Raw genomic sequence first — 27,996 nt, 5'->3', positions numbered from 1 at the left:
AATAAAATAAAGATTACTAAGCATTTAAAAAAAAAAACATATTAGGGAAAGATTTCTAACCCTTTTCTATGTACAAGGCACTAATGAGTTGCACATAATTAACATTAGAAGACAGTTGAGAAATGACTGCACAGTTCTAATGTGAAAATATAAATCAAGGATGGTATACTTATCCAAGTATCCCTTCATCTATAATCAAAAGAGAAGCAAGAGATTACGTATTTTAGCCCGTGGAAGCTCTTCTTTAAAAACACACAGACATACAAACTGACAGTGAAATCTAACCAACCAAGAGATTAATCCGGATAGGTCAATAATGGAAAATAGTGATAAATTAAAAATATCCAATGGTGAGTACCAAATCTAGTTAAATACAGAAATTAAGCATGTACAAGCTTTGTGAGGTGATAATTTCCTCTTCTTTCCTAGCAGGGAGTCAGTGGATACTTTGCATATTTGAAACAGTACAAAACATATCAATGTCAAGCAACATACGTGTCTCTGTAGAGGTATAGAGGTAACTTTATCTTCTTATGAAGAAACATTCAAGTTTCTTTCAGTTTTACTTCTGTTCTTTTTATTTCAGTTGCGTTGAAGTAAAAATTAAATCAGTGTTTTCTATCTTTAAGTGAAAATGTATTGTATCATCCCATTTCCAAAAATCATTTCTTTCTGAGTAACCATCTAACCTTCCCTCTTCTTTTTTGCATATATGTTGAGAAATGTAGATGTAGAATATATTCAGAGAAGATGGGTAATGATTATTTTTGGTAAGTCAGATTTTGAGCCTTATTCAAATGTCTCTTATAAATATATATCATTTTTATAAAAAAATAAAGAATACTTTAAAAAAACAATAGTTTAAAAACCTATATTTTAATTTTAGATTTACTTATTGTTCTGACTATCAGAATTCTCATCTGTAAAAAAAGGGATACTGTCGGGATTTCCCTGGCAGTCCAGTGCTTAAGACTCTGCACTCCCAATGCAGGGGTTGTGGGTTCGATCCTTGGTCGGGGAACTAAGATCCCACACGCTGCACCACGTGGCCAAAAATATAAATAAATAAAATAAAAATAAAGACTTTAAAGAAAAAAGGATACTGTCTACTCACAGATTGTTGTGAGCTTTAAACAAATTGATCTATATAAATGCTCTCTGAACTGTTCAGTGTTTCATAATTATACATACATACAGCATATACAAATATGTATATTATATAATACACAATATAATTATATATTAACAGATTACATATTAATATAGTAACATATTATGTATTAATATGATTATATATTAATATAGCATAGTAATACTATTATATGGGAACTACACCTCAGTAGTAATAATCTCTCACAATATATTAATCATACTTACCTGGGCAAAAATAATCACAGACCAAAGTATGAGAAAAAATTAAATACAAGTCAAAATGCAAAATTGGTATAATTGTTTTTAGATAAAACAAGACTGATCCTACTTATCCATCACTGAAATACTGTTGGATGGTGATGTATATTTTTCTTTAGCAACTATCAGGTTTAGGTATATTGGGGGGGAAAAGCCAAGAAGTAAGATTTAGTCTTCATTAATAGTTCCCTAGAAGGGCCTACATTTTCCTAATCATTCCATGGCTTTCTACAGGATTAAATTTTATCACAGAAATACCAGTTATTCCCAAATAATTTTTTAATTATAATTTTTAATTCTAAAGCACTGCAACTGATTTCGACTATGTGTTTACATAGGGACTAGGAGAAATAATTTTTCTGCATTGTCTATGGTTGAAATCTTTTTCAAGCCTCCTTGAAAACAAATTTCTAATTATTAAGAGACTGTAGATAGTCATTGTAGATCATTAAGAAATGCTAACAAAATACTGCAAAGAAAATAAAAATTTCAGCTAGTTAAAATAAAACAATCTAAACAGATGGAAACCTTACTTAAGCACAGGATTATGTGCTTAACATAATTAAGGACACCAACACCTCTGTTTTTCTAATTTGATTGTTTTCCATATAATGTAACTTTCTTTTGAAAACTATTTTAAGAGGTTTTTTTTCTTCTTAATTGGTGGCCTTTTCCCATTTAGTCAGTTACCAGATATAATCTACCAAATTATTATCATTATTTTTTTAAGTTTAAGAAAAAATTTTTTAAATTATTTTGTTTATATGTTCCTTTTTTGATTGCACAAAAATAATATAATTAAATATGTCAAATTTAAAATCCCTTTCAACTTCCTTAAATATAATATAAAAACTAAGTGGTAATACACTGTGTAAGGAATTTTTCTATACCTCAGTTTTGATGCTGGTTGGGCTTGTGTGTTATGACTGCCTTTGTTTGTCAAAACTTGCAGCACTAAACATTAAACTAAGTTGTTTTTTTTTTAACAGCTTTATTGGAGTATAATTGCTTTACAATGTTGTGTTAGTTTCTGTTGTGTAACAAAGCGAATCAGCTATACGTATACTTATATCCCCAAATCCCCTCCCTCTTGCGTCTTCCTCCCACTCTTCCTATCCCACCCCCTCTAGGTGGTCACAAAGCACAGAGCTGATCTCCCCATGCAATGCAGTTGCTTCCCACTAGCTACTTTACATTTGGTAGCGTATATACGTCAATGTTACTCTCTCACTTCGTCCCAGCTTACACTTCCCCCTCCCCAAGTCCTCAAGTCCATTCTCTACATCTGCGTCTTTATTCCTGTCCTGCCCCTAGGTTCATCAGAAACTTTTTTTTTTTTTTTTAGATTCCATATATATGTGTTAGCATACGGTATTTGTTTTTCTCTTTCTGACTTACTTCACTCGGTATGACAGACTCTTAGGTCCATCCACCTCACTACAAATAACTCAATTTCATTTCTTTTTATGGTTGAGTAATATTCCATTGTATATATGTGCCACATCTTCTTTATCCATTCATCTGTCGATGGACACTTGTGTTGCTTCCATATCTTGGCTATTGTAAATAGTGCTGCAATGAACATTGTGGTACATGTCTCTTTTTGAACGATGGTTTTCTCTGGGTATATGCCCAGTGGTGGGATTGCTGGGTCATATGGTAATTCTATTTTTAGTTTTTTAAGGAACCTCCATACTGTTCTCCATAGTGGCTGTATCAATTTACATTCCCACCAACAGTGCAAGAGGGTTCCATTTTCTCCACACCTCTCCAGCATTTATTGTTTGTAGATTTTTTGATGATGGCCATTCTGACTGGTGTGACGTGATACTTCATTGTAGTTTTGATTCGCATTTCTCTAATGAGTAGTGATGTTGAGCATCCTTTCATGTGTTTGTTGGCACTCTGTATATCTTCTTTGGAGGATTGTCTATATAGGTCTTCTGCCCATTTTTGGATTGGGTTGTTTTTTTTTTTTTGATATTGAGCTGCATGAGCTGCTTGTATATTTTGGAGATTAATGCTTTGTCAGTTGCTTCATTTGCAAATATTTTCTCCCATTCTAAGGGTTGTCTTTTTGTCTTGGTTATGGTTTCCTTTGCTGTGCAAAAGCTTTTAAGTTTCATTAGGTCCCATTTGTTTATTTTTGTTTTTATTTCCATTTCTCTAGGAGGTGGATCAAAAAGGATCTTGCTGTGATTTATGTCAAAAATTATTCTTCCTATGTTTTCCTCTAAGAGTTCTACCAAATTATTGAGCTCAAATTATTTCCAAAGGCAGAGTTCAGCTTGCCCAAATTTGAAACCAGATTAATTTATCCCCCATACTTACTGGAGAAAAATAACATTAACTGCTGCCAAGATTCTGAACTCAGTTCTGCATCCTGATTTACGTTTGATGTGGGTAAAAAATCATTAGTAGCTATAGACTGAAGCATGGAAACCATGAAGGTGTAATTGCTAGAAGTAGCACACAAAGGACATAAAGAAATCTGATTCCTATAAGAAAATATCAGGGAAAAGCAAATGATATTTATTACTTAATAAGGTAGACTGTCAGTCTCCTAGGAATCTGATGTGGTAGGTTTTCCTAGGAAACTGATGTGGTAGGTTGGTTGATAATATTTTACTCAATTGTTTGATGACTCAAGGGAAAGAAGAAGACCCAAGAACCTTTTTAACACTGGCCCAAAATCGAGCAAACTGTTGAAGATATTGGAGCATAGCTACTTGAAAATTCTTTCAGCATTCTGTAGCTAAAGAACAAGATATAGCATCAAATATTGTCAGACACCCTATGGAACACCAACCCCAAAGAGAATTCCTTATATGAAATGTTTTTAAAAAATTATTGCATTGAGAGTGAGATAAGTCTGTTTATTCATTTGTTCAACAATCTTCATGGACATATACTTTTATTAACTTAATCATCAATGCAAAAATTTCACATGACTAATAATTAAAATTTAAATTAATGCAACCCCATGCATTTTTGCCTAAAAATTGACAAAAGCTAATGCTCATGGTTAGCAAGGGTTTGACAAAATAACATTCAAAAAATTAAGACGTAAATGATACCATGTTACTGTAGATCTAAATCACAGAAATGATTTGACACATGTAAGTTCCATATAACTACACAGAAGGAAAAATTAACAATTACATTACTGCTTCCTGGACATCCCTCTTCTTAGTATATCTGGATCCCTGGAGTCCTGTGGTAATGTAGGAAAAATGAAAGCCAATATGACACTTAGAAACTTAGTAGATTTTATGAGTTTCACTTGCCCACTGGTACCTAGGAGCCATCAAAGCACTCTCAAGATCAAAATATAGGAACACATTCTGACCAAAGTTTTTATAAATAAAAGCCAGATTTTCTCATTGTAATGAGAGAAAATGTTTTCTTAAAAAAAAAATCTACTCTTTTCTCATGCCATCCAGTTCAAATTCATTTCCTTATCACCCTCTAGCACCACAGCAACTGGTAAGATTATCTGGTTTTGATTTACAATAGGATTGGCTCACTGTGAAATAGACTACCTATTTATGAATATTGAAAAATTTCCTGATGGAACTTGATTTTCTTGACAACTTATCCCCTAAGATTTCACTTGGGATCTCACCAAATACCATCATCAATAGAATGGAAGAATGCTGATTCTGCATAACATCCTTTATATCAATTTTTGCACAAATTTTCTAACTTAAATTTTAAAGTTGGACTTGTTTTCCTAAGTGAATCTTATGCAGAGCCCAATATACAGAGCAGATGAAAGTGGAGCTGACTTGTTAAAAGAGGGAGAAGCCATCACCCTTCATGTTTAAGTTCCCACTTTTCTCTGGTAAAATCCTGAGGCATGTCTATTGAATCTTAAGGCCAAGGAGAACTCAGGGAATACACCACGGAACTAGCGGAAAAGGTAAGACAAATTGTCCTAGGACAAGAGGAGATAAGATGCTATCAGAGACAGAGAAACCAGATTGTGATACAGATGTCCTCCAATGGGGCCTTCTAGAACTAAGATGCTGGGAATCATAGATTTGGCCATGGGCACAATAGCTTTTAAGTGTAAGACCCAGGAAAGCCCTCTTTTCAGGTCCTTTGATGTCATCCTTATTTAATTGACGGTTTCTGGGGAAGGGAAGGAAAGCAAAGAAAAAAAATTTTTTTATGTTAAATGTTGCAGATAAACATATATTTTATTTGTACCTGAATATATTCATATTCTTTGTTTTCCTATAAGTATTACCTTTTCCTTTATCTTGATATGCAATTATTAATATTAGTGATTCATTAAATATTAATTCAATTTTAATAGTTTTTCCTTTTGTAACTTAGTCTGGTAATTTGGTAGACAAATTTAAAATTATAAGTCCCTAGATAATTAAAACTACTCTACCCATTCCCCTTTAATCGCCTACCATCAATAATGATTTTCCTTGATTTAGGTATTTCCAATTCTTATCCTATCATGTTTGTTATTAAAAGCAATTTTGCAGCAGAACAAGGAATGTTAAGATTCTGTTATTTAAATGGCAGCAAATGCAAATAGACATTAGAAACGCATTTTTTAAATACCTAGATACATATTACATGAAAGGATTAAAATTTTCCTTTGTTGGGCAAGCAAGAGATAAGTCTTCCCTCATTTTTCTGACCTTATGACTAAGTCAATTTCTCTGCCTTTCTTCCCATTCTAGCCAAAATGAATTCCCTCCTAGCTGTAATAGCCAATACGAGAAAAGGTTGTGGGAAATCCTAGTTCCCCTCTACTAGAAGACCTGTGTTTGATCTTGGAAATGACTTTCCCATGGAATTAATGAAATAAATGGTGTTAGTTTCAACAGTTCCATAACAGTGCCACATAGTTTAACTAGACATTTGTAAGCGAGATTAGGGATCCAACAATCATTTATAATGCTACTATAATATGCTTCAAATTGATATGCTAATGACTTATGAAGCTTTATAATGTACATATCAGTTCTAATTGTTACAAAAAGAATATCTCAGGCACCAATATAATCTGTAGATTATTTTCTTGAGCTCTAACAAGTTCACAAGATTACCTGACTCTTCTGATAACACAGTGATAAATGGTATTTAGGTTCCATTAATATTTTTCTTCTGAATTCTCATAAAGACACCAGAAAGCTTTGGGGTTTTTTCTCAAATATTTAGTTTCTGTGAGTTTTCTGAAAAATTATTTTCAATATTTCCCACCGTGATAACCTAAAATCAAAGGATACAAATTGTCTCTGAAAAATTTCAAGAAGAATGAGAGCCCAAAGTTTATTCTATCCTCAGCGTCACATAGTCCAAGTTACATAGGGATAATCTGAAATCTTCCAGTAGATAGTGGAAAATGATCCCTTTCTATTTTCTTTTACATCAGTAAAAGACATATTATATTAGGCTTCCAAAATTACGATTCCATATTTTAAAGTGTATATTCGGTGCTTCAGAAGCAGTGTACTTTCATAAACACTCTTGGCATATCTATGCGCCAAACACTGGGTTGACATCATAAAAACCCAAATAACCCAAATAATACATTCAATAATTCAATTCAGACACTAACACATAGAAAGCATGCTATCAATGCAATGTACTAAGTTTAGAAAAACAATTTAAAATAATATAAGAAAAACAAAAGTATTCCACAATAGGTACACTCAGTAAATGGAACAAGTTAAAATAAAATGGCCCAAATAGTACTATTCTTTACAAACTTGTAAAAATGGAATTGCCATCTAAAATTTCAATTTTTCCACGCAAAAAAATACCTTTTTGTACATAACATGGTTCCCTATTTCTAAGATGCATATTTTTTCTATTTAAATAGCTATCTACATTTATTATAGTACTATTATGTATTTTTCCTTTGGTAAACTATTAATTAAATAGCACTCTAGGATCAGTGAAAAATAGTATATATGTATGTTTTCTATTTTTGAGGAAAAACACTAATTTACCATTTCCTTGTACTTTAAAACCTATTTGAAAAATAATGTCCCCTATTATAATGGCCAAAATCTGGAACACTGACAACACCAAATGCTGGTGAAGATGTGGAGAAACAGGAACTCTCATTCATTGTTAGTGGGGATGCAAAATGGTACAGCTATTGCAGTCTGGCGATTCCTTACAAAATTACACATACTCTTACTGAATGATCTAGCAGTTACATTCCTTGGTATTTACCCAAAGAAACTGAAAACTTATGTCTACACAAAAACCTGCACACAGGTGTTTATAGCAGCTTTATTTATAATTGCTAAAATTTGGAAGCAACCAAGGTGAATGTATCAATAAACTGGTACATCCCACCAATGAAATATACTATTCAGCGCTAAAAAGAAATGAACTATCAAGCTATGAGAAGACATGGTGGAAGCTTAAATGCATACTACTAAGTGAAAGAAGCCAACCTGAAAAGGCTACGTACTGTGTGATTCCAACTACATGACAGTCTGGAATAGGTAAAACTCTGGAGACAGTAAAAGATGAGTGCTGCCAGGGATTTACGAAGGGGAAGAGATGAATAGGTAGAGGATTTTTAGGGAAGTGAAAATATTCTGAATGATGCCGTAATGTTGGCTACGTACATTATACATTTTTCGAAACCCCTAAAAAGAATCTACAACACCAAGAGTGGACTACGGGTGATTATTATGTGTCAATGTAGGTTCAATTGCTACAAATATACCTCTCTGGTGAAGAATGTTGATAATGAGGGAGGCTATGCATGTGTTGGGGCAAGGGTTATGTGTGAAATCTCTGTACCCTTCCCTAAAATTTGCTGTGAACCTGAAACTGCTCTAAAATTATAAAGTTTTAATAAAAATAAAAATGACCCTCCTATATGGCTACCATAAAGCATCCTGAATAAATATCGTATTTATTAATAACGTATAAACAGAACACTATACCTGCTTCTTCCTAGACAAAGTTTTCCATATCCTAATAGGAAAATGATATGTCTTAGACTCCTTATAGTCCAAGGGAATATATTTATCATATATATGTAAACATAAGAAAAGTCCATTTCAGACTTCCATGGAACACAGCACTTGTGCAATGCCTTTTAAACACATCTGAGTAATTCCAAAGAAAAACCTATGATTGTTTACGGAATATTTTTTACATCTGGCAATTAGAGGTCGGTCCTGGTAGGTTCAACATCCCTCATCCCTTTATAATGTAACTGGTGTATCCATATGTGAGCCTACCATTAGACTGAACTAGTAGCAGTAGAGAACCATCTTAAGTTATCTCTTTCCTGTCACAAAGAGCACTGTATCTGGTATAGAGTACATCAATGTCAAGAAGACGTGTGGAATGAGAGTTATAATGGAAAATACATACAAGAAGATGTGTATACAAGAAATATACATGAAGATGCTGCAGGAATAATAAAATGATGCTGGGTCTAACATTTCTCATTCTCTGTGCTCAGATGGAGATTTATAGTAGTCCTTCCACGTCCACTGAGGCTGAAGACCTCTTTGTTTCCCACAAATAGTCTGTCAGGGCTTCTTCTGTTTTGGAATTAGAAGATGCTATGTTCAGTTATATATATCACCCAGAGTGGACCCAGATCCCTGCAGGGAAATGGCAAAGTCTCTACCTGTTTTTCACAGAACTCCTTCTCTGATGACCTGCCATCTCCTTTATTTTTTATAAAACAAAATTAACAAAAATAAATTAGGGTAAAAAGCATCACAACCATCACTGACTTTGCCTACGTTTGTTTTGTTTTAGCAGAAATAAGGTATAAATATATATTAAAATCACCTCAGGGGAAGAGCTGACAGCTCCACAGAAACAGTAGGAAATAGCTCCCTGGAGAATTTCCCTAGAACTTGTTTCCTGACAGTCATCCTGACAGCCCCAATGTGAAACAAACTTCCTCAACTGACTGAACTTTTTTTAAAGTATTGAGAATGACTATCAGTTTGGAGTTCACACCCACTGGGTCTGTATCCAAGTGATAAAATACTACCTTCTTAAAGACAGGTGACATTTCTGGTCTGAATAACCCTCACTGGATCCAGAAGAACACAATACAACACCGAAGTTAGACATGAAATAAATATTTATAAAATGATAGCAAATAAAGTAACAAGTGAATGGACCTTTTGAAAAAGCCATTTATCTCACGTAAATGGACAGCCTACTAAGGTGAAAACATGATAAAACACATATAGTTGTAAAAATTCCAAAATTCCAAATTTTGAATGGCAATAAAATCTAACTAATTTACTTATTATTCTAAGCCTCTTTGAAAACTGCCATGCAGCGAGGTTAAAGATGTAAACATCGCTGAAATTTATTTTAACGTACGTTAGTTAGGTGTCGTTTTCCCCATTACATATGTGAACAAACACATGCTTGTGGGCATTTATAAAGACCAGAAAAGTATGAAAGGATATCAAATGGCTAATAACTGCATCACCTAAGGATGAGCACTGCAAAAATTCTTACCTAACACTGAAACAGATGTTTGCAAGAGGCCTCTCAGTCTCATTTTCCAAGAGAAATTGTTCCTTATTTCTCTTTAAGAACCAGACATGTCCTCATGTTTTGCTGCCCATCAAGTCTTTCATGTAGCAACATTCTCACATGATGATGTGATTATTTCCTTTAAAAGTTTAAAGTGAGACAGCAAACTGGAGTGTGTTCCTTTCTTCTCTCACAAAAATTTAGTGGGTAATTTTTTGAAAACAACTGACTCATCTATTTTTAATATGTAACAGAAATTCAGAATTTTCTAAAATGACCTATAGAGGTGTAGAGTAACATCGTTTTACATTATAATTAGGTCTTGCCACTTATGCATAAATTAGAAAAGATTACAGTACTCTAAAGGTCTGGTATTTATTAGAGACATCGTTTCTGTTTCAGTTTCCTATTCATGATTTTTATTGCTAGTAATATAAGATAATAATAAAAGTAAAGAAACTTCCAAAATGGATCTAATTCCAATCATGCTATCAGAAAAAAATTATATTCACATATTTTATGAGAAAATTATTTTCTGTATTACCATCTCTTTTTAAATGAAAACTTTGAAAGAGTCTACTAAAGGATTGCAGAAGAGTAATCAGTTTTACAATCTGATTGCAACAAGGGAAAATACTATCATAGGTGATAACTGGGGAAAAAACTAAACACTTTTATGGTATGTTTTTAAAATGCTCAGTTCAAACTAATTCTACACTGCTAAGATTATTAACATCTCCTAAACGTTTTTAAAATTTTCTTAAATAGGCCAAAAGAAAGCAAAAGTTCTTTAAATTAGCAAATTGTTAGCAGAAAGAGTATAGTCCTCCAAAATCTTGGCTGCAAGACAAACACAAATTCAGGTTACAAATCAATAATGTAATATGTATGAAGTCACATTGAATCTTGACAAAAGACACTGCTAAACATGTTGCTTTATCTAAACAAACATTGACTATGTAAAACAATATTAACAATATCTTAATTGTAGAGTATAATGAACACTAAAAAAAAAATTCTAAAAAATTCTGGAATCAATAGCAAATACACCTGGTGGGAAATGTTTTAAGCTAAAATGTTGTAAGATTATTTTATTATTTGAGAATAGAATAAAAAAATTGATAGATCACATGCTTTATTCAAGTACATAAATATCATATTAAAATAACTAGAATGTACCCTAAAAGAAGAGAATAAAGTATGTATATTATAGTCTAGAAGAAAAAAATGAATTCATAAAAATTAATGCTTACTTAATACAAAGGAAGGAGTAGAAAGAAACTATATGGCATGGATAAAATTAATAAAATATGTGATACAAAATAATCAAAGTATATAAAATATCAAGTTAATTATAGATGGAATAAATTCTCAAGTTAAAAGACACAAATTATAATTCTGAGTAGTAAAATCTGGTGAATTACTAACCACAAAAAATTCCTAAATTTAATGACACATAAATACAGAAAATAAAAGAATATTTGAAGAAGTGTATCAGATATGTGAAACCAAGAGGGTGCAGCCAAATTCATATTAAATTTTTTTAAAAATAAAAGGTATTATCAAAGATAAATATTGAATAGAATCACTTCATGATAATGAAACAATTAAATTCACTAGGGTAATCTAAACTCATATGCATTTAATAACATATTATCAAAATAAATAAACAAAAAAATGACAGAGTTACAAACCAATTATCACACTGGGTAATTTTATATTTCCCTAAATTAAGAAGAGACCAAGCAGATGAAAACAATTCAGTGAATCAGCAAGGCTATAGATGATTTGAATAATACAATTAATATGACTAATTGAATATACTCATGCATGCTTATAGCTCTTTACCCCAAAATGAAAAATATGAATGTTTTCAAGTATACATTAGACATGTATAAAAACTGACCTTTTATTTATTATATCAAAAACTTTCAAATATTTACTATCAAAAAAAATCCTACATTTTCTGACCCTGAAGCAATTAAATTAGTAATTAATAACAAAAAAATTTAATGTTTAGAAATTAAAACCAATAAAAACATTTCTAAATAAATCATTTGTCAAATATCTAAGGATAGAAATTAGAAAATACTTAATACTTAAAGTTGAATAAAAATGTTGCATATCAAAATTATTTAGAGGGAAATTCTAAAATAAAATATTTATATTAGAAAAGAAAAAAGGTTAAAAATTAATGCACTAGGTATTCAACTTAAGTAGTAGATAAAGAATATAAGAATAAACTAAAAGAAAGTGGAAGGAATGAAATAATAAATATAAAACCAACAAATTGTAAGTAGAAAATGAAGATATAATAGATAAAATGTTAGTTTAAAAGGAGAGAAAATAATAGTTGCTAAGTCTCTAATATGCAATAGGTATCATGCTATCTGCTTCTTAGTATGATGCTATTCTTTAATATTTAGATAAGTCAAATATTATAACTTCACTTTCCTGTTAAATAACTTGCCAAAGATTACATGAATAGTAAGTTGGGTATTAAAATACATGTTTCCCCAAATCCAAAGCCTTTGGCTTTTTCTAATATACTTTTATATATATATAGGAGTATAATTGATGAACAATGTTGTGTTAATTTCAGGTGTACAGCAAAGTGATTCAGATATATATATATATATATATATATATATATATATATATAGTGTATCTATTCATTTACGAGTTAACTAACACCTATCCTTCTGAAACTATTTCAAAAAAATTGCAGAAGAAGAAAAATCGCTGAACTCATTCTGTGAGGCCACCATCACCCTGATACCAAAACCAGAAAAAATACCACAAAAAAAAGAAAATTACAGGCCAATATCATTGATGAACATAGATGCAGAATTCCTCAATAAAATACTAGCAAACCAAATCCAACAGTGCATTAAATGGATCATACACCATGACCAAGTGGGATTTATCCCAGGGATGCAAGGATTTTTCAATATCCACAAATCAATCAGTGTGATACACCACATCAACAAATTGAAGAATAAAAACCATATGATCATCTCAACAGATGCAGAAAAAGCTTTTGACAAAATTCAACACCCATTTATGATAATAACTCTCCAGAAAGTGGGCATAGAGGGAACATACCTCAACATAATAAAGGCCATGCATGACAAACCTACAGCTAACATCATACTCAATGGTGAAAAGCTGAAAGCATTTCCTCTAAGATCAGGAACAAGACAGGATGTCCACTCTCACCACTTTTATTCAACATAGTTTTGGAAATCCTAGTCATGCCAATCAGAGAAGAAAAAGAAGTAAAGAGAATCTAAATTGGAAAAGAAGTAAAACTGTCACTGCTTGCAGATGACACGATAGTATATCTGGAAAATCTTAAAGATGCAACAGAAAACTACTAGAGCTCATCAGTTAATTTGGTAAAGTTACAGGATACAAAATTAATACACAGAAATCTGTTGCATTTCTATACACTAACAACAAAAGATCAGAAAGAGAAATTAAAGAAACAATCCCATTTACCATCGCATCAAAAAGAGTAAAATACCTAGGAATAAACCTACGCAAGGAGGCAAAAGACCTGTACTCCGAAAACTGTAAGATGCTGATGAGAGAATTCAAAAATGACACAAACAGATGGAGAGATATAACATGTTCTTGGATTGGAAGAATCAATATTGTCAAAATGACTATACTAACCAAGGCAATCTATAGATTCAATGCAATTCTTATCAAATTACCAACAGCGTTTTTCACAGAAATAGAACAAAAAATCTTAAAATTTGTAAGGAGACACAAAAGACCACAAATAGCCAAAGCACTCTTGAGAAAGAAAAATGGATCTGGAGGAATCAGGCTCCCTGACTTCAGACGGTACTACAAAGCTACAGTCATCAAAACAGTATCATACTGGCACAAAAACAGAAATATAGATCAATGGAACAAGATAGAAAGCCCAGAAATAAACCCACACACTTATGGTCAATTAATCTATGACAAAGGAGGAAAGACTATACGATGGAGAAAACACAGTCTCTTCAATAAATGGTACTGGGAAAACTGGACAGCCACATGTAAAAAAATGAAACTAGAACATTCTTTAACACCATACACAAATATAAACTCAAAATGGATTAAAGATCTAAATGTAAAACTGGATACTATAAAACTCTTAGAGGAAAACATAGGCAGAACAGTCTTTGACATAAATCGCGACAATATCTTTTTCTATCCGTCTCCCAGACTAATGCAAATAAAAACAAGAATAAACAAATGGGACCCATTAAACTCAAAAGCTTTTGCACAGCAAAGGAAAACATAAGCAAAACAAAAAGACAGCCCACAGAATGGGAGAAAATATTTGCAAACGATGTGACCAACAAGGGATTAATCTCCAAAATTTACAAACAGCTCATGCAGCTCAATATCAGAAAAACAAACAACCCAATCAAAAAATGGGCAGAAGACCTAAATATACATTTCTCCAAAGAAGACATACAGATGGCCAACAGGCACATGGAAAGATGATCAACATCACTAATTATTAGAGAAATGCAAATCAAAACTACAGTGAGGTATCACCTCACACCAGTTAGAATGGGCATCATCAGAAAATCCAGAAACAACAAATGCTGGAGAGGGTGTGGAGAAAAGGGAACCCTCCTACATTGTTGGTGGGAATGTAAATTGATACAGCCACTATGGAGAACAGTATGTAGGTTCCTTAAGAACCTAATATACTTTAAACATCTTCATGTTAGCTCATGCTTTGCCAGCTGCACAGATCATATATCAATATAAAAAATTTTTAAAAATCAGTTTCTGTGTTTTCACAAATTGTAATATGGAGGCCCAAATCATAAAGTTATCCATATTCCTGTTATTCAAAGTGTAATCCATGGACCACTATTACCTGGAAGCTTGTTAAAAATGCAGAATCTCAGGCCCACCCTAAACCTATGCATCAGAAACTGCATTTTAACAAGATGACCAGGTAATTCACAGGCACATTAAATTTTAAGAACATTGCTATGTATAATTCATTATTCACCTACTATCATATCTACATGAAGAATCATGTGTAATATTCACATCAAATGATCAGGACATACACTGTTGGGAGAAATTAACATAATAGAGAATGGAATTAAGATTGCCAAAGGTCTGGGTAGGCTGACTCAAGGCCTGACTCAAGACCAATAAATGCTTGTTTTCTATGAAATGGCCTACTATGTGCTGTTCACAGTACTATGTTTTTTTGTTGTTGTTGTGTTTTTTAATCTCACAGAAAGCTAATGAAGCGATGGTTACAACCCTATTTTATAGATGACAAAAAAATGAGGGGCATCTAACCCAATATTGTAAATCATCTAAACTTCAATTAAAAAAAAAAATGAAATGAGAGGCAAAGAATTTAAGAAAAATAGGCCCAAAATTTAGTTCTGTTTGACTCCAAAAGCTCTGTGTTTTCCCTCTGTGGCACATCTTGTATTTTAAATTTTAAAAATCATATCTGTATAGTAGAAGACAAAGCTGAATCGTAGTTCATGTAAAAAAAAAAAAAAAGACCTGAGAATTATAAGGGACAATAAATGTAACCTAAGCACATAGTGTACTGTATCACTTAAAATTATATATGCACCCTTAGAAGTACCATGCCCCCATCTTGGCATGATCACCATATCAGGCTATGTCTTCAGCATTACCTTAGTTCCAGAGCTATATTTTTAAAAAATGTATTAGACATTGAGTTTGGCTATATGTAACAAAAACCCTAACAGTAGCTTAAACAAGTTAGTGAATTCTTTTTCTCTCACAAGAGCAATTTAGAGATAGGCAATTCACAGGTGGTATGCCAGTTCTACAGTGTCATCTTGTAAATGATGTAACATGGGGTTTGGCTGCTCGCTGCTCAAAAGCCAATAAAGAGGCAAGGTTGGTGGAAAGGAAAGTTTGCTTATCTTGGATGCCAGCAATGTGGGGGGGGGGTGGTGGATGGGAGGGCAGGCTTGTGTCCAAAGGCCGACACCCCCCCAACCCGTGGGCAAGAGCTTTTATAGGCAGAGGGAGGGGCTACAGGCAGAGACAGCACACTCAGCTCTGACAGTCACCTTGAAATTGGTCATGCGGTGGTCTGATCAGCATCTTCTTGATTGTTTTAAGTACAATTAATCTTCAGTTCCAGGGTCAGTTTGTTCCCATATCTTTTTTTTTATTTATTAATTAATTTATTTATTTATTTATTTTTGGCTGTGTTGGGTCTTCGTTTCTGTGCGAGGGCTTTCTCTAGTTGTGGCAAGCGGGGTCTGCTCTTCATCACGGTGCACGAGCCTCTCACTGTCGCGGCCTCTCCCATCGCGGAGCACAGGCTCCAGACGCGCAGGCTCAGTAATTGTGGCTCACGGGCCCAGTTGCTCCGCGGCATGTGGGATCTTCCCAGACCAGGGCTCGAACCCATGTGCTCTGCATTGGCAGGCAGCCTCTCAACCACTGTGCCACCAGGGAAGCCCCTGTTCCCATATCTTTGAGGCCAATTCTCGGAATTGTGGCAGCTTATGTCATGGCTACAGTCTGGTCATCATGTACTTAACTTCTTCCACCTGGTGGGAGTTTCAGTGTCTACAGGACAGCTCACAGGATACGGCTCAGAATATCATTTATAGCCCTTGAGAACTAAAGGTCCTTGACTTTGCTTAATGACTAAACTATTATTATTTAGTCCTGTTGGACTGTTATCCTTTGCTTCTATATTTTCTCACGTCTCTGATCAAACTTATTCTTTGGCTAAAGTTTCTCCACAGACAAAAGGCAGGTGGAGGACATGGCGGGGAAGGACCACAGGGTCCTGCTCCATTTCAATCTGAGATCTACTGACCTTCAATATTCCTGTTCAGCCACTCTTAGCGAGTGCTTGTTGCCTCATTAGCACAAGATGATGGATCCACCTCTTTTTTTCTGAATTACAGTCAGAAAGAAGAAAGGTAAAAGAAAAGGTCCATCAATGTGAGTCAATACCCCTGTAAAGGCATTTTTAGGGAGAATGTAGCCATTTTGTACTTAAATATGATTGGCCAGAAAATATGTGAGTGGCCATCTTGGGGAGCTAAGAAATTATGAATTTTTATTGAATTTGTCTCCAATAAAACTGGCGTTCTGTTAGTAAAGAAGAAAAAATGGATTTTAATAGGTAACTAGCACTCTCTGCCACATATCATTAAAAAAGGAAGAAAAGAAAGAAAAGGAAAAGACAAGCCTCTAATTAACAAATTGGATTATCTTCAGTAGAAGGCAAGCACCAGAATGCCTAGGGTGTCTGAAAAACCAAAAGATATAAAGAATGGTTAAAGATATCAGAGACATTTCAACTGGAGAGAGTGGCTTGACAGCTGTCTTCAAATACATAATTAATTATGTAACCAAAACAGCCAAAAACAAGAACAGTAATAAAAAGTTATAAAGGAACAAAATTGGGCTCAATATAAGGAAGGATATTTTTATTAAGAGTTATCCAATCAAAGCTAGTTGATTTGATTGATCCAATCAAAGCTAGTTGATGAAGTTCCTCATCCCTAAAGAATTTCACCACAATCTGGTGAATGTTTGTTAGGGATATTGTAGAAGGGCTGTTAGTCTAAGTGGAAGATCAGATTAGGAGAAACTCAAGAGGCCTTCCAAGCCCATGTTCAGGTTCTAGTAATGATGATCACGTACTTTCTTTGCAATCGTGCCCAGAATTAATCAAATTTACAGAGTTAGAATTAAGCCAGCTCATCTATATCTGTTGTTTAAAACTGATCTGTTATATTATGGGAAATGCCCAAACACCTTCACATTGTGGAGTCATCCTATACTTGTTTACGCATTATTATTTTCAAGAGGAATATCATTTTTAGAAAATAGTGCAATACTAGATGTATATATTTTCAATGTTTTGTCTAATGACACATACTTATTGAAGGTCAATATACCATCATTGTGATGTCAGATTACAAACACAATGTGAACCTTTATATAAAAAAATAATAGAACACTGGGTATAACACAAGATTATTTCCACTGTAACTTATTTTCCAATTAATTGCATAATTAAATTTCTAACCCTAAGAGAAAACATTCTGATTCAAGCTGCTTTTCATTATATCAACTGACATGATGAGCAAAGTAGAAATTATCATTAAATAGGCCACAGAGTGTACATAAATATTTTCACAATGCATAGTCTTATCACTCATTAATCTATGTACCTAAATTAAAATCTTTAGTGAAATATCATAATATTAAAATAGTGTAGAAGTTCAGTGTATAATAGTTTAAAGAGACCCAGACAGAAGACAGATTTATTAATTACAAAAAGTTAATATCACTTCCTTAAGCAACTTACAAACATGCGAATACAGCCAACTGTTACAGTCACTATTGCTTATTTCTATATACTGAAATACATCCCTTGTATGTTTTTCGTATTTAATTGCTATTATATGTAGATACAAAATTGTCCCATTATATGCAGGTGCTCCTTTATATATAATTCAGTGATCTACATTTATAAATTAAATAAAACCTTCTATGGGTCAAGATGAAAAAAGAGAACATTTAAGTGTATGTGATATCTCATGTCTGGATATGGCAACAAAGTTTTCAAACTGATATTAGTGTAGTACAATCAATCATTTAATCAATCAATCGGCAAGTGCTAGTTAAGTGCTTAATCTCTGCCCATGGTATAAGCGCTTAATCTCTGCCCATGGTAGAGATTAAATTACAACAAAACCTCTTCTTTTCCTCTAAAAAAGTAGAACGTGTCCCATATTCAGACAGTTCATTAAGAAGATTGCCTAAATCTCATTTTTCTGGTTTAATAGATTGTATACTAATCATAACCTAGCAGAAAGAGTAATACGTAAATTGAAAAGGAGTAAGTAGGAAAAACAATATGGAATTTGATCCATTCTTTGTTCAATATACATATGATTTGATATTACAATATTTCATTATGTATGTAGTTTAGTTTGAAATTATGGATGCATGTTTTGAGAAGGTTGTAATGTTTACAAGGATTAAATATACTATTAAAGGAAAGTAAATATGCTTACATTTATGCTCATATCTTGTGTAATGCTTAGGGCCTCTTCCTTACAAAGTGAAAGATAAAAATAATCAAACGTGGATTGCAATTTAAACGTAAAGTAATATACTAATCAATAACAAAAAATGCAGACTATCAAATAACATTCACTACAACACTAAAAGTTTTCTTAAATAAAATATGAAGAGAGAAATGTTGAATCACTGCCCCAAAATAGCACATTAATCCTAGTCTGAGCAGGAGTGGCAATTATTAATATAGAGCACCTAAAGAACATAATTGTATTGAATAATGATCTTAATCAAATACCAGACAAATAACGTACATTACCTTGACTCATCTTTGACAAACAAAACTGAAGAATTCTAAGTCTTACATTTAAAAGCAGGTGTTTGATCTCCTAAACTAATTTCAATTTCAAAACTATGTTAGATACAATGATTTAAAAGTAATATTTCACAGAATTTAAAGTCTCTTAGGAAGATATATACCTTACAAATTGTATTATTCTGAGCATTGACAATATTCTGGAAACCCAGTAAAATCTTTCAGCTTTATTTAATTATCTTATAAAATATCCAGCAATTCATACTATCAGAATTGTATAGCTGAGACAAAATGGAGCTAATTACGACTTTCAGAAAGTTAGATAATACATTTCACAAGACTATTCCCATAATCTCCTTTTCCCAATTCTCAAAATTTGATTTTTAAAATATAGTTATCCAATAATTTCATCTATTAAAATAATAATAATATGAAGAACAGTTGCTTAACAGAGTATTGAATCTTTGAAGGCAATCTGATCATAGGATTTATATCATTTGGAGACTTCTAAGCCCTTGAAGAGATCCTTTAAAAGAAAAAACAAAAACAAAAGAATATTCTTTTTAAAAGCATGGGGCCTGGTATTACTAAATTAAATCCAAATGAGAATAAATACAATCTTTTTTGTTTATATGTACCACTTGCAAACACTTGACATTTTAGAGATCAACCTGAAACTCAATTATTTGTAGCCCAATAAAATAAATAAATTGATAGTATAGTTGCTGCTTGTACAATGGAGACTTTGTGAACAACCTAGCTTTGAATATAGAAACAGTACATAATTTCTTAGTACGTAATTTCTAGACCAAGAAACACTAAGTGTAATGAGGTGTTGCACTGAGCAATTTTTAGTGCTACAATAAGAAAGGCACCAGGGTGTTTTATGAAATAATCGAAATACTAAAAATGAGAATAAAAATACAAATGGTTAACACATCATTCAGCAAGCAAATGTCTAATGCCTCCTGGTATGGTCTAAACCATTGTCATTGCAGGTTAAACACTTTCAGTGAAAAGAAACAAACTACCTCACTATCATAGGCTTTTTTTATCATAAAAATTTAAACTCTGAAATGTTTCAGTTACTAATCTTCCTTTAATTGTACTACAAGGAACACTGATCAGATTCATAAGGAACCCAACATAATTAGTTACCACCATTGCGCAGAGACACTGCAAATGTGATTAAGACACGTTTCAATTTTAAATACTATTTTAATTTCTGAAAATCATTTGATTTGATCAGTCTCGATGTTGTAAGGAATTTTTTAATTTTTGATTGTGTGTGCCTGTGTGTATAATTATACATAAGTCAACTATTTCCTGGATTCAGTAGAAATGATTAGCTCTGAGAAACCCATTTCCTCCCCACTGAATGAAATGTTATGTATAGATCACACCATCAGTTTTCCAAAACAGAGCTGCTCTATACTCATCTTTCACACACGTCTACACCCCCGATTTCTCTCTCCTTTATATTATTCTCATATAGGTCTGAATTTCAGGCTTGGTGATTTCTCTTAAGGTAAATAATTTTCTAAGATCCAGTTAGGCCTTCAAATTCTTCCATAAATAATGTTCCAACCAATCTTTGAAATTACAGACATGAATAGCCTTTAGTTCAAATATCCTTTCTCCAACATTTTCCTCCTCCAAAATTTTCAAAATTATTTTATATTCACATCTTAAATGACAATAAAGACAATATCTACAATAAACTCCCTTTCTCTCTTACTTTCCTATCTTACATAGTGTTACCAGCAATCTCCAAATCATTTTCCATGTTAATAGGAGGAGCTTCTTTCACCACAAAGGTAGATAATCTTCCTGTCTATACATTGCATCCAAATCAGTCAAATGAAAATGAAAATTGCTCATTCAACCTCAAACCATATTTACATATAGCAAATAAAGCTACCCACTTTAGCTTTATTGTAAGGAAGTTAGATTTTGAAATCCAAAGGTCACCAACAAATACCATAGTATGTCCATCGCAATGGACACTAGGAACACCATCCCCTTTGCCAGTCAGAAGGAAAGCCTGTCATTACAATGCTGGGACCCAAGTAAAAACATAACAGTATTTAACATTCAACAAAACATGGCATTACCAAGCAAATCCAAAGGGAGGGGATAAAAAAACGAATGTGCTTTATAGTATGAAACTGAAATGCAAGTAATTCAGAATCTGCAAAACAAAAGGCCAAAGTAATTTATTTGCATCTCTAAACCCCTAACTTGAATTTTAAAAGCTAAATACTATATTTTTATTCCTCTTGGTTTCCTCATTGTCATTATGTAATCTCATGTCATCATCACAAAGGATACTTAACTGGGCTGATCTAAGTGAATAAACTGAAGGAGACCTGTGGTTATAACCAGAGTGCCCACGTGGATCCTATCAGAGATAAAGGGTCATAATTATTCCTTATCACTTTCCCCTCTCAGTTCCAAAATCCACTTCTCTTTTGAATTTCAGGTGTCTTGATTTGTAATTTTTAAAGTTAGATAAAATGTGACTGTGGGGAGAGGTATATTTTCAGATTTTGAAGTAGTTAAATGTTGGAAAATGTTCTCTAGAGATTTTTCAAATGACATATTTTGCTCTTTGGGAGCTCTTTGAGAATAGAGGGGGTATTTTATTTATCTTTGTTTTTCAATAGACATTTAGGTTCTCAACAAGTGTGGGGGGGTTCTAAGCCAGATAACTCACTTGATGGGACTATTAAATTGAACTGACTAGACTTTCTAACTGCATTTGCAAACAGAAAGGCCATTCAAGTCAGGACTTGAATCACTGGAGATCAATGATTGGTTATTTTTTTAGGGGACATTAAATACATATGATTAATATTGATTATGTCTTTTTCTCCTTTCAATGGTTCACTCATTTTTTAATGTAATAGTAAATGAAAATTATCTATGGTATAAAATCTAAAAAAAAATAGCAATAGAGAAGACACAACTATATATGACTACAGAACTAACTCCTAAGTGCATTTTGATGCACCTAGAGAGTAAAGTTAAACTTAAAAGCTTTTGCACAGCAAAGGAAACCACAAGCAAGATGAAAAGACAACCCTCAGAATGGGAGAAAATATTTGCAAATGAAGCAACTAATGAAGGATTACTCTCCAAAATATACAAACAGCTCATGCAGCTGAATATAAAAAAAAAAACAAAACAACCCGATCAAAAAATGGGCAGAAGGCGTAAATAGACATTTCTCCAAAGAAGACATACAGATGGCCGAGAGGCACATGAAAAGATGCTCAACATCACAAATTACTAGAGAAATGCAAATCGAAACTACAATGAGGTATCACCTCACACCAGTCAGAATGGCCATCATCAAAAAATCTACAAACAATAAACGATGGAGAGGGTGTGGAGAAAAGGGAACCCTCTTGCACTACTGGTGGGAATGTAAATCGACACAGCCACTATGGAGAATAGTATGGCGGTTCCCTAAAAAAACTACCATATGACCCAGCAATCCCACTGCTAGGCATATATCCTGAGAAAACCATAATTCAAAAAGATACATGTACCCAATGTTCATTTCAGCACTATTTACAATAGCCAGGATATGGAAGCAACTTAAATGTCCATCGACAGATGAATGGATAAAGAAGATGTGGTACATATATACAATGGAATATTACTCAGTCTTAAAAAGGAACGAAATTGGGACATTTGTAGATGTGGATGGACCTAGAGTCTGTCATACAGAGTGAAGTAAGTCAGAAAGAGAAAAACAAATATCATATATTAACACATTCATGTGGAATATAGAAAAATGGTACAGATAAAGCTATCTGCAGGGCAGGAATAGAGACACAGACATAGAGAATGGACATGTGGACACAGAGGGGGAATGGGAGGGTGGGATGAATTGGGAGATTAGGATTGACATATATACACTACCATGCGTAAAATAGATAGGTAGTGGGAACCTGCTGTATAGCACAGGGAGTACAGCTCAGTGCTCTGTGATGACCTAGATGGGTGGGATGTATGGGGGGAGGGAAGTCCATGAGGGAGGGGATATAGGTATACATATAGCTGATTCACTTTGTTGTGCAGCAGAAACTAACACAACACTGTAAAACAATTATACTCCAATAAAAAAAAAGAAAAAAAATTTACATAGATGCATGAAGAAAGCATTCTTATACCCTATCCTCTGCCACCTTTAAGATTGAAGTTTGCTATGCATTCCTTTACAACTTTCTTTATGCATAAATATGTGTTTCTGTACACACACAGCATAGAACTCATTATTTGATTCTTTTGCTTATTGTTGCTATTCTGTATATGCAATAATGTTTGTGGGAAGGCAAACAGGTTTGTTCAATGAATGATCCAGATACGCCCCTGAATTTGCCTGGCAATGAGCCAGCTGGGACCAGGGTTTTCCTCCTCTCCCAACAAGGGGTGATGTGCAAAATCTTCATTTTACCCAAAGCCTCCACTTGGCAGGCAGCTGGCATTCTCACTCTCTGATATTCTGTTTCAGACTATATATCCAAACTCAGACTGTTTTCTCCCAGTTTTGAGGTCACTTTCAGACTCATCTCACATAAAATGAGAGCAGCAGGATGGCGGGTCACTTTCTTGTAACACAGTGCTGTGGTGTGCACGGCTATGCCTAGCCCAAGCATACTTTCTGCAGAATTCTAAGAAAACTGGAGACATATGTATCTGTGACCTGCCCACGAGCTCCAATCAGTGAACAGTAACACCTTCTTAGTGTGTGTTCCCCAAATCTCTGTGCATCAGTGGCATCAAATGTGGGGTGAGCACCATTTGGTGCATGTGAGTTAAAAAGCATTTAAGTGAGCACACCAACAGACAGAGATATATCTCTAGAGTTACAGCAGGTCATAATAAACATGATGGCCATGTGGTCATGTGGCCCCTGGGCTACAAATATCCTGAAGCAGGTCAGTCATTTGGCCTTGGTAGGGTACCTATAATCTTAAATGAAATTGCTCTCTAATTTGGTACTTTGTTTAATTTGAAGCAACAGTATTTCCTGGCTCACAATAAACTCCTCAATGAAAATTTTCTCCTCCTTGTTAATCCTTAGCAATGAGTTGGTTTGTCATTTATTTGTTCCATCTGTAAGTCAGATTCTGTCTAGAAGAATGACATATATCATTGATTAATCCATTTAATACAAAATTATTATTGTTTATAGTTTACCAGGCACTGGTTTAGGTAATGAAGATATGATCATACCTTACTAGGAGATGTAGATAAATAAATACCTATGAGACAAAGAGGGATAGACACAGGATCCTTTGGAACAGACATCTAATTTCTGACCTGAAAAGTATATCAGGTGTTCGCCTGGCAGAGATGTGAGGAAAGAAATTCCAATACAGAAACAACACCTGCAAAAGCCTGCAAGGAAACCTGCCAAAGTTAGGGAAATAAAGGTAGCTTCTCCTTCACGAAACAGAACGAGCAAGGAAGGAGTCATGAGAGATAGATAGGGCTGATGAAATAAACCAATGGCGAGATAAAAATGGTCATGTAAAATATGGTAAGCATTTTGGCCTAAATCAAACTGGGTTGTAGAAGAAAGAAAAATTTATGAATTCAAGAGAGCAGAAGATTAAATGGATAGGATCTAGTGTTTGATTGGATATAGTCAGTCGTGAAGATGGAGAATTAGTGATGTCATCCCAAGGTCTAGCTTGAGCACCTGGTGGGATGGAGGTCTCATTCATAATAAAGAAAGGCAAACTAGACAACAGTACCAGTTGCTTTGAGTTGGTGAGGTAAAGCACAGAGATTGTACATTCTATTTTGGAAATGTGTGTCTCAGATGATGTGAGACATACAAGTAGATGCAGCTGGTGGTAGTTAAGATATATTAGGCTGAAGTTCCAGAAGATATCTGGGTTATTAATTCAGATTTGTAACCAGCAGAATATAGCTGAGATATGAAGCAGTCTGAGAAGGAATGGACAGAAAAGTAGTAAGAAAAAATGCAATGTCGTGGAAGTCAAGTAATAGCTTTTATTTGCTTAATTACATAAGTTATATGTTCCTTATAATCTGATCCAAGCAGTGAAGTGTGCATTAAGTAAGAAGTAAGTCCCGTTTCCTTCACCAATGAAATCTCAATCCTCAGAAGTCTTTAGTAACACTTTGGTGTGCATTACACCAGACATTCATTACACCAGACATTCACCATTCATATATATGTATATTTATATACAAATATATACACCTATACCCATATTTATACACTAGGGATTGTATTCTATATTTTGTAATTTATTTTATTTATTAGATTGTGGATATATTTCACTATCAGTTCATAGACATGCATGCTATTCTTTTTAATGACATCATATTCCATTGTATGAATATATCATGAGTAAATCATTTAAATTTTATATTTAAATGCTTATAATAGAAATAATTCAAGGACACTATGAAAAAAGTAATAAAAAATAAAACTAAAAACTTAAAATCTTCCTTCTCTACTCCAGAATCAATCCCTGTTAGTTTTTTAGGCTATCTGGAGGTTGTTGCCAAGTATTACATTTAAAATTGTATTATATAATTCACCAACTTTAGATTTCTATTACTCCTCACCTATAAAAGATGAAAAATTTAGGAAATTTTTGCAACCTCTCATTTCTCTTCCCCTCTACATCTAAATCTTTGTTAGTTAATAATTTTAATTTCTTCTAGGCTTTGCATTATTTATTTATTTATGTAACAGATTGTAATCTATTTTTCTTGAGTTACTTATCATTTTTAATATTATTTATTTTCCCTTGAATTACAAAAGTAGAAAATTAGCTACTTAACTTTTCTTCCATTTCTCAAAATATTTTGGCATAAATTATTTTAGGCTCATAACTTTTGCATTCTCTTCTGTAAATATAAATTCTAAAAGTAATTTTCTTTATTTCTATAGCTTAATACTAAAAATGTTTAACCACTGTACAGAATTTAATATATGATTATGTAAACTTTATATATCATAGACTCAAAAAGTGGGATCGAACTCATAGTGATATAAGATTATGTTATTTAAACTATTGTTTGTAGCTGCCTTTCCAACTTCTTTTATAAGACTATTTTTGTATTCCATATTGCCCTCCCTGCCCCCGTTTTGGGTGGAGGTTTTTCTTTTTATTTCCTGGAATACTTCCTCAAGTGATTTTGTTTTTCACAAAGTAAATATGTATAGTGAAATTTCTGAGTCATTCTACTCCTGCAAAAGTGTGTATTTTAACTTCACATTTGATCAATAATATATTTAGATACAGAACTCTAGGTTCAAAACATCTTCCCTCAGACTTGGAAAGCCATTGTTCTAGGTTCCAATGTTGCTCATGAGAAGTCTGATGTCTTTCTGAATGCCAATTCTTTGAAATCAACATATATTAACATAATTGCTTTGTTTCATTTCTTTTTGGATGAGTTTAGGATTTTCTCTTTAACCCTGATATTCTAAAGTTTTGCTCTTTCGGTTCTTTTCATTCATCTCGCTTAGTAATTAAAAACTTGTTTTTACCCATGTATTCAGAACATCAGATAAGGCAAATCAGTGTCTCTCTATTCTCCCTCTAAAACTCCTTTTAGACATGCACTGGGCTTTTCTGATTTACTTTTCTTAATTATCCTCATAATTTTCATCTGTTTCTTTTTTGTCTAAATTCTGTCAGATTTCCTGATTTTTTTCCCGGATGATTTGTTGCTCTTTTTTAAGATAATTTCTTCCACCAGTACACCTTAACTATGTCCATTTTTACCACTCAAACTTTGTCTTTTTTTATTTCCACAGTCATTTTTATAATTTATAAGTAATCATTCGAATAGTTTAATTTACACCTAAATCTTAATAAGGACAATTATCTTTAAGTTTTCTTTCATTCTCTGAATTATCTCTAATCCTCCAGAGCTGATTTTTCTTTTAGTTTATCTTGGTTCTTCTCTTCTCTTTGGTGATGTTGATTCTTTTTCAGATGTCACATGTTCATTCATAAGTATAAGTGAAATACTATCTTAGCTAGTATATGTGGCTAAAATTTTTTTCTCACCAGTTATATATGTCTCTTCTAGGTGATAGCTCTCTTCAACTGGAAGATCAACTGAAACTGTCAGTATAAATATTTGGGCATGTCAACAGGTAATCTTCCTATAGGCTGCACAGATAAGAAACAGGACATCAGACATCTACACTGCCAGAGGAAGGAGTAAGCAATTTGGCAGTGGAGACAGTCTTTTTACTACTGGATGAAACTATATTTCTTTCCATTTCTCTCCTTGGTTTTTTGTGGATCTAGAGCACAGGTTGACACAAGTAACACAATTTTAATGGAACTCAGCCATGCTCATTGGTTTAGGTACTATTTATGGTTGCTTTCATGCCAAGACAGAATTGAGTAGTTGCAACAGAAGATTATATGGCCTGAAAGACTTGACTTACTATCAAGTCTTTTGTTAAGAAAAGTTTGGCAACTCCTTGTCTAGGGTATCCTTAAGCTCCATGATACATCTTTCTCATCCTCAATGAACACTAGTAACTGCTCAGGTAGATCACTTTCTGTGTTTAAGAAAGAAATTTCAGTACTTATCTTTATGTTAAAAACACCAGTTGTTAGATACTTAGTTTACAATAGGAAGGGGGAAGAAAGTCATCTGTCTCAGGT

At 33.3% G+C, this 27,996-nt stretch overlaps 1 protein-coding gene across 2 annotated transcripts in view; it reads right to left on the bottom strand.

Annotated features, from left to right (window-relative positions):
• The window catches only part of KCTD8 (potassium channel tetramerization domain containing 8), a 268,583-nt gene that overhangs the window by 92,871 nt on the left and 147,716 nt on the right, over positions 1–27,996 (bottom strand). Inside the window, exon 2 of one of the 2 annotated variants that reach the window (XM_057546984.1) lies at positions 18,990–19,028. The exons of the other annotated variant lie outside the window; for it this stretch is intronic. Within the exon in view, the coding sequence (XP_057402967.1) occupies positions 18,990–19,028 (39 nt within the window). The remainder of the gene's footprint in view (positions 1–18,989; positions 19,029–27,996) is intronic. 2 annotated transcript variants of the gene reach the window in all.

Source organism: Balaenoptera acutorostrata, chromosome 5 (genome assembly GCF_949987535.1).
Source record: "Balaenoptera acutorostrata chromosome 5, mBalAcu1.1, whole genome shotgun sequence".
In the NCBI taxonomy this organism is placed as follows: Eukaryota; Metazoa; Chordata; class Mammalia; order Artiodactyla; family Balaenopteridae; genus Balaenoptera; species Balaenoptera acutorostrata.
Note: the sequence above shows the minus strand (reverse complement) of the source record. Positions and strands in the feature narration are given on the sequence as shown.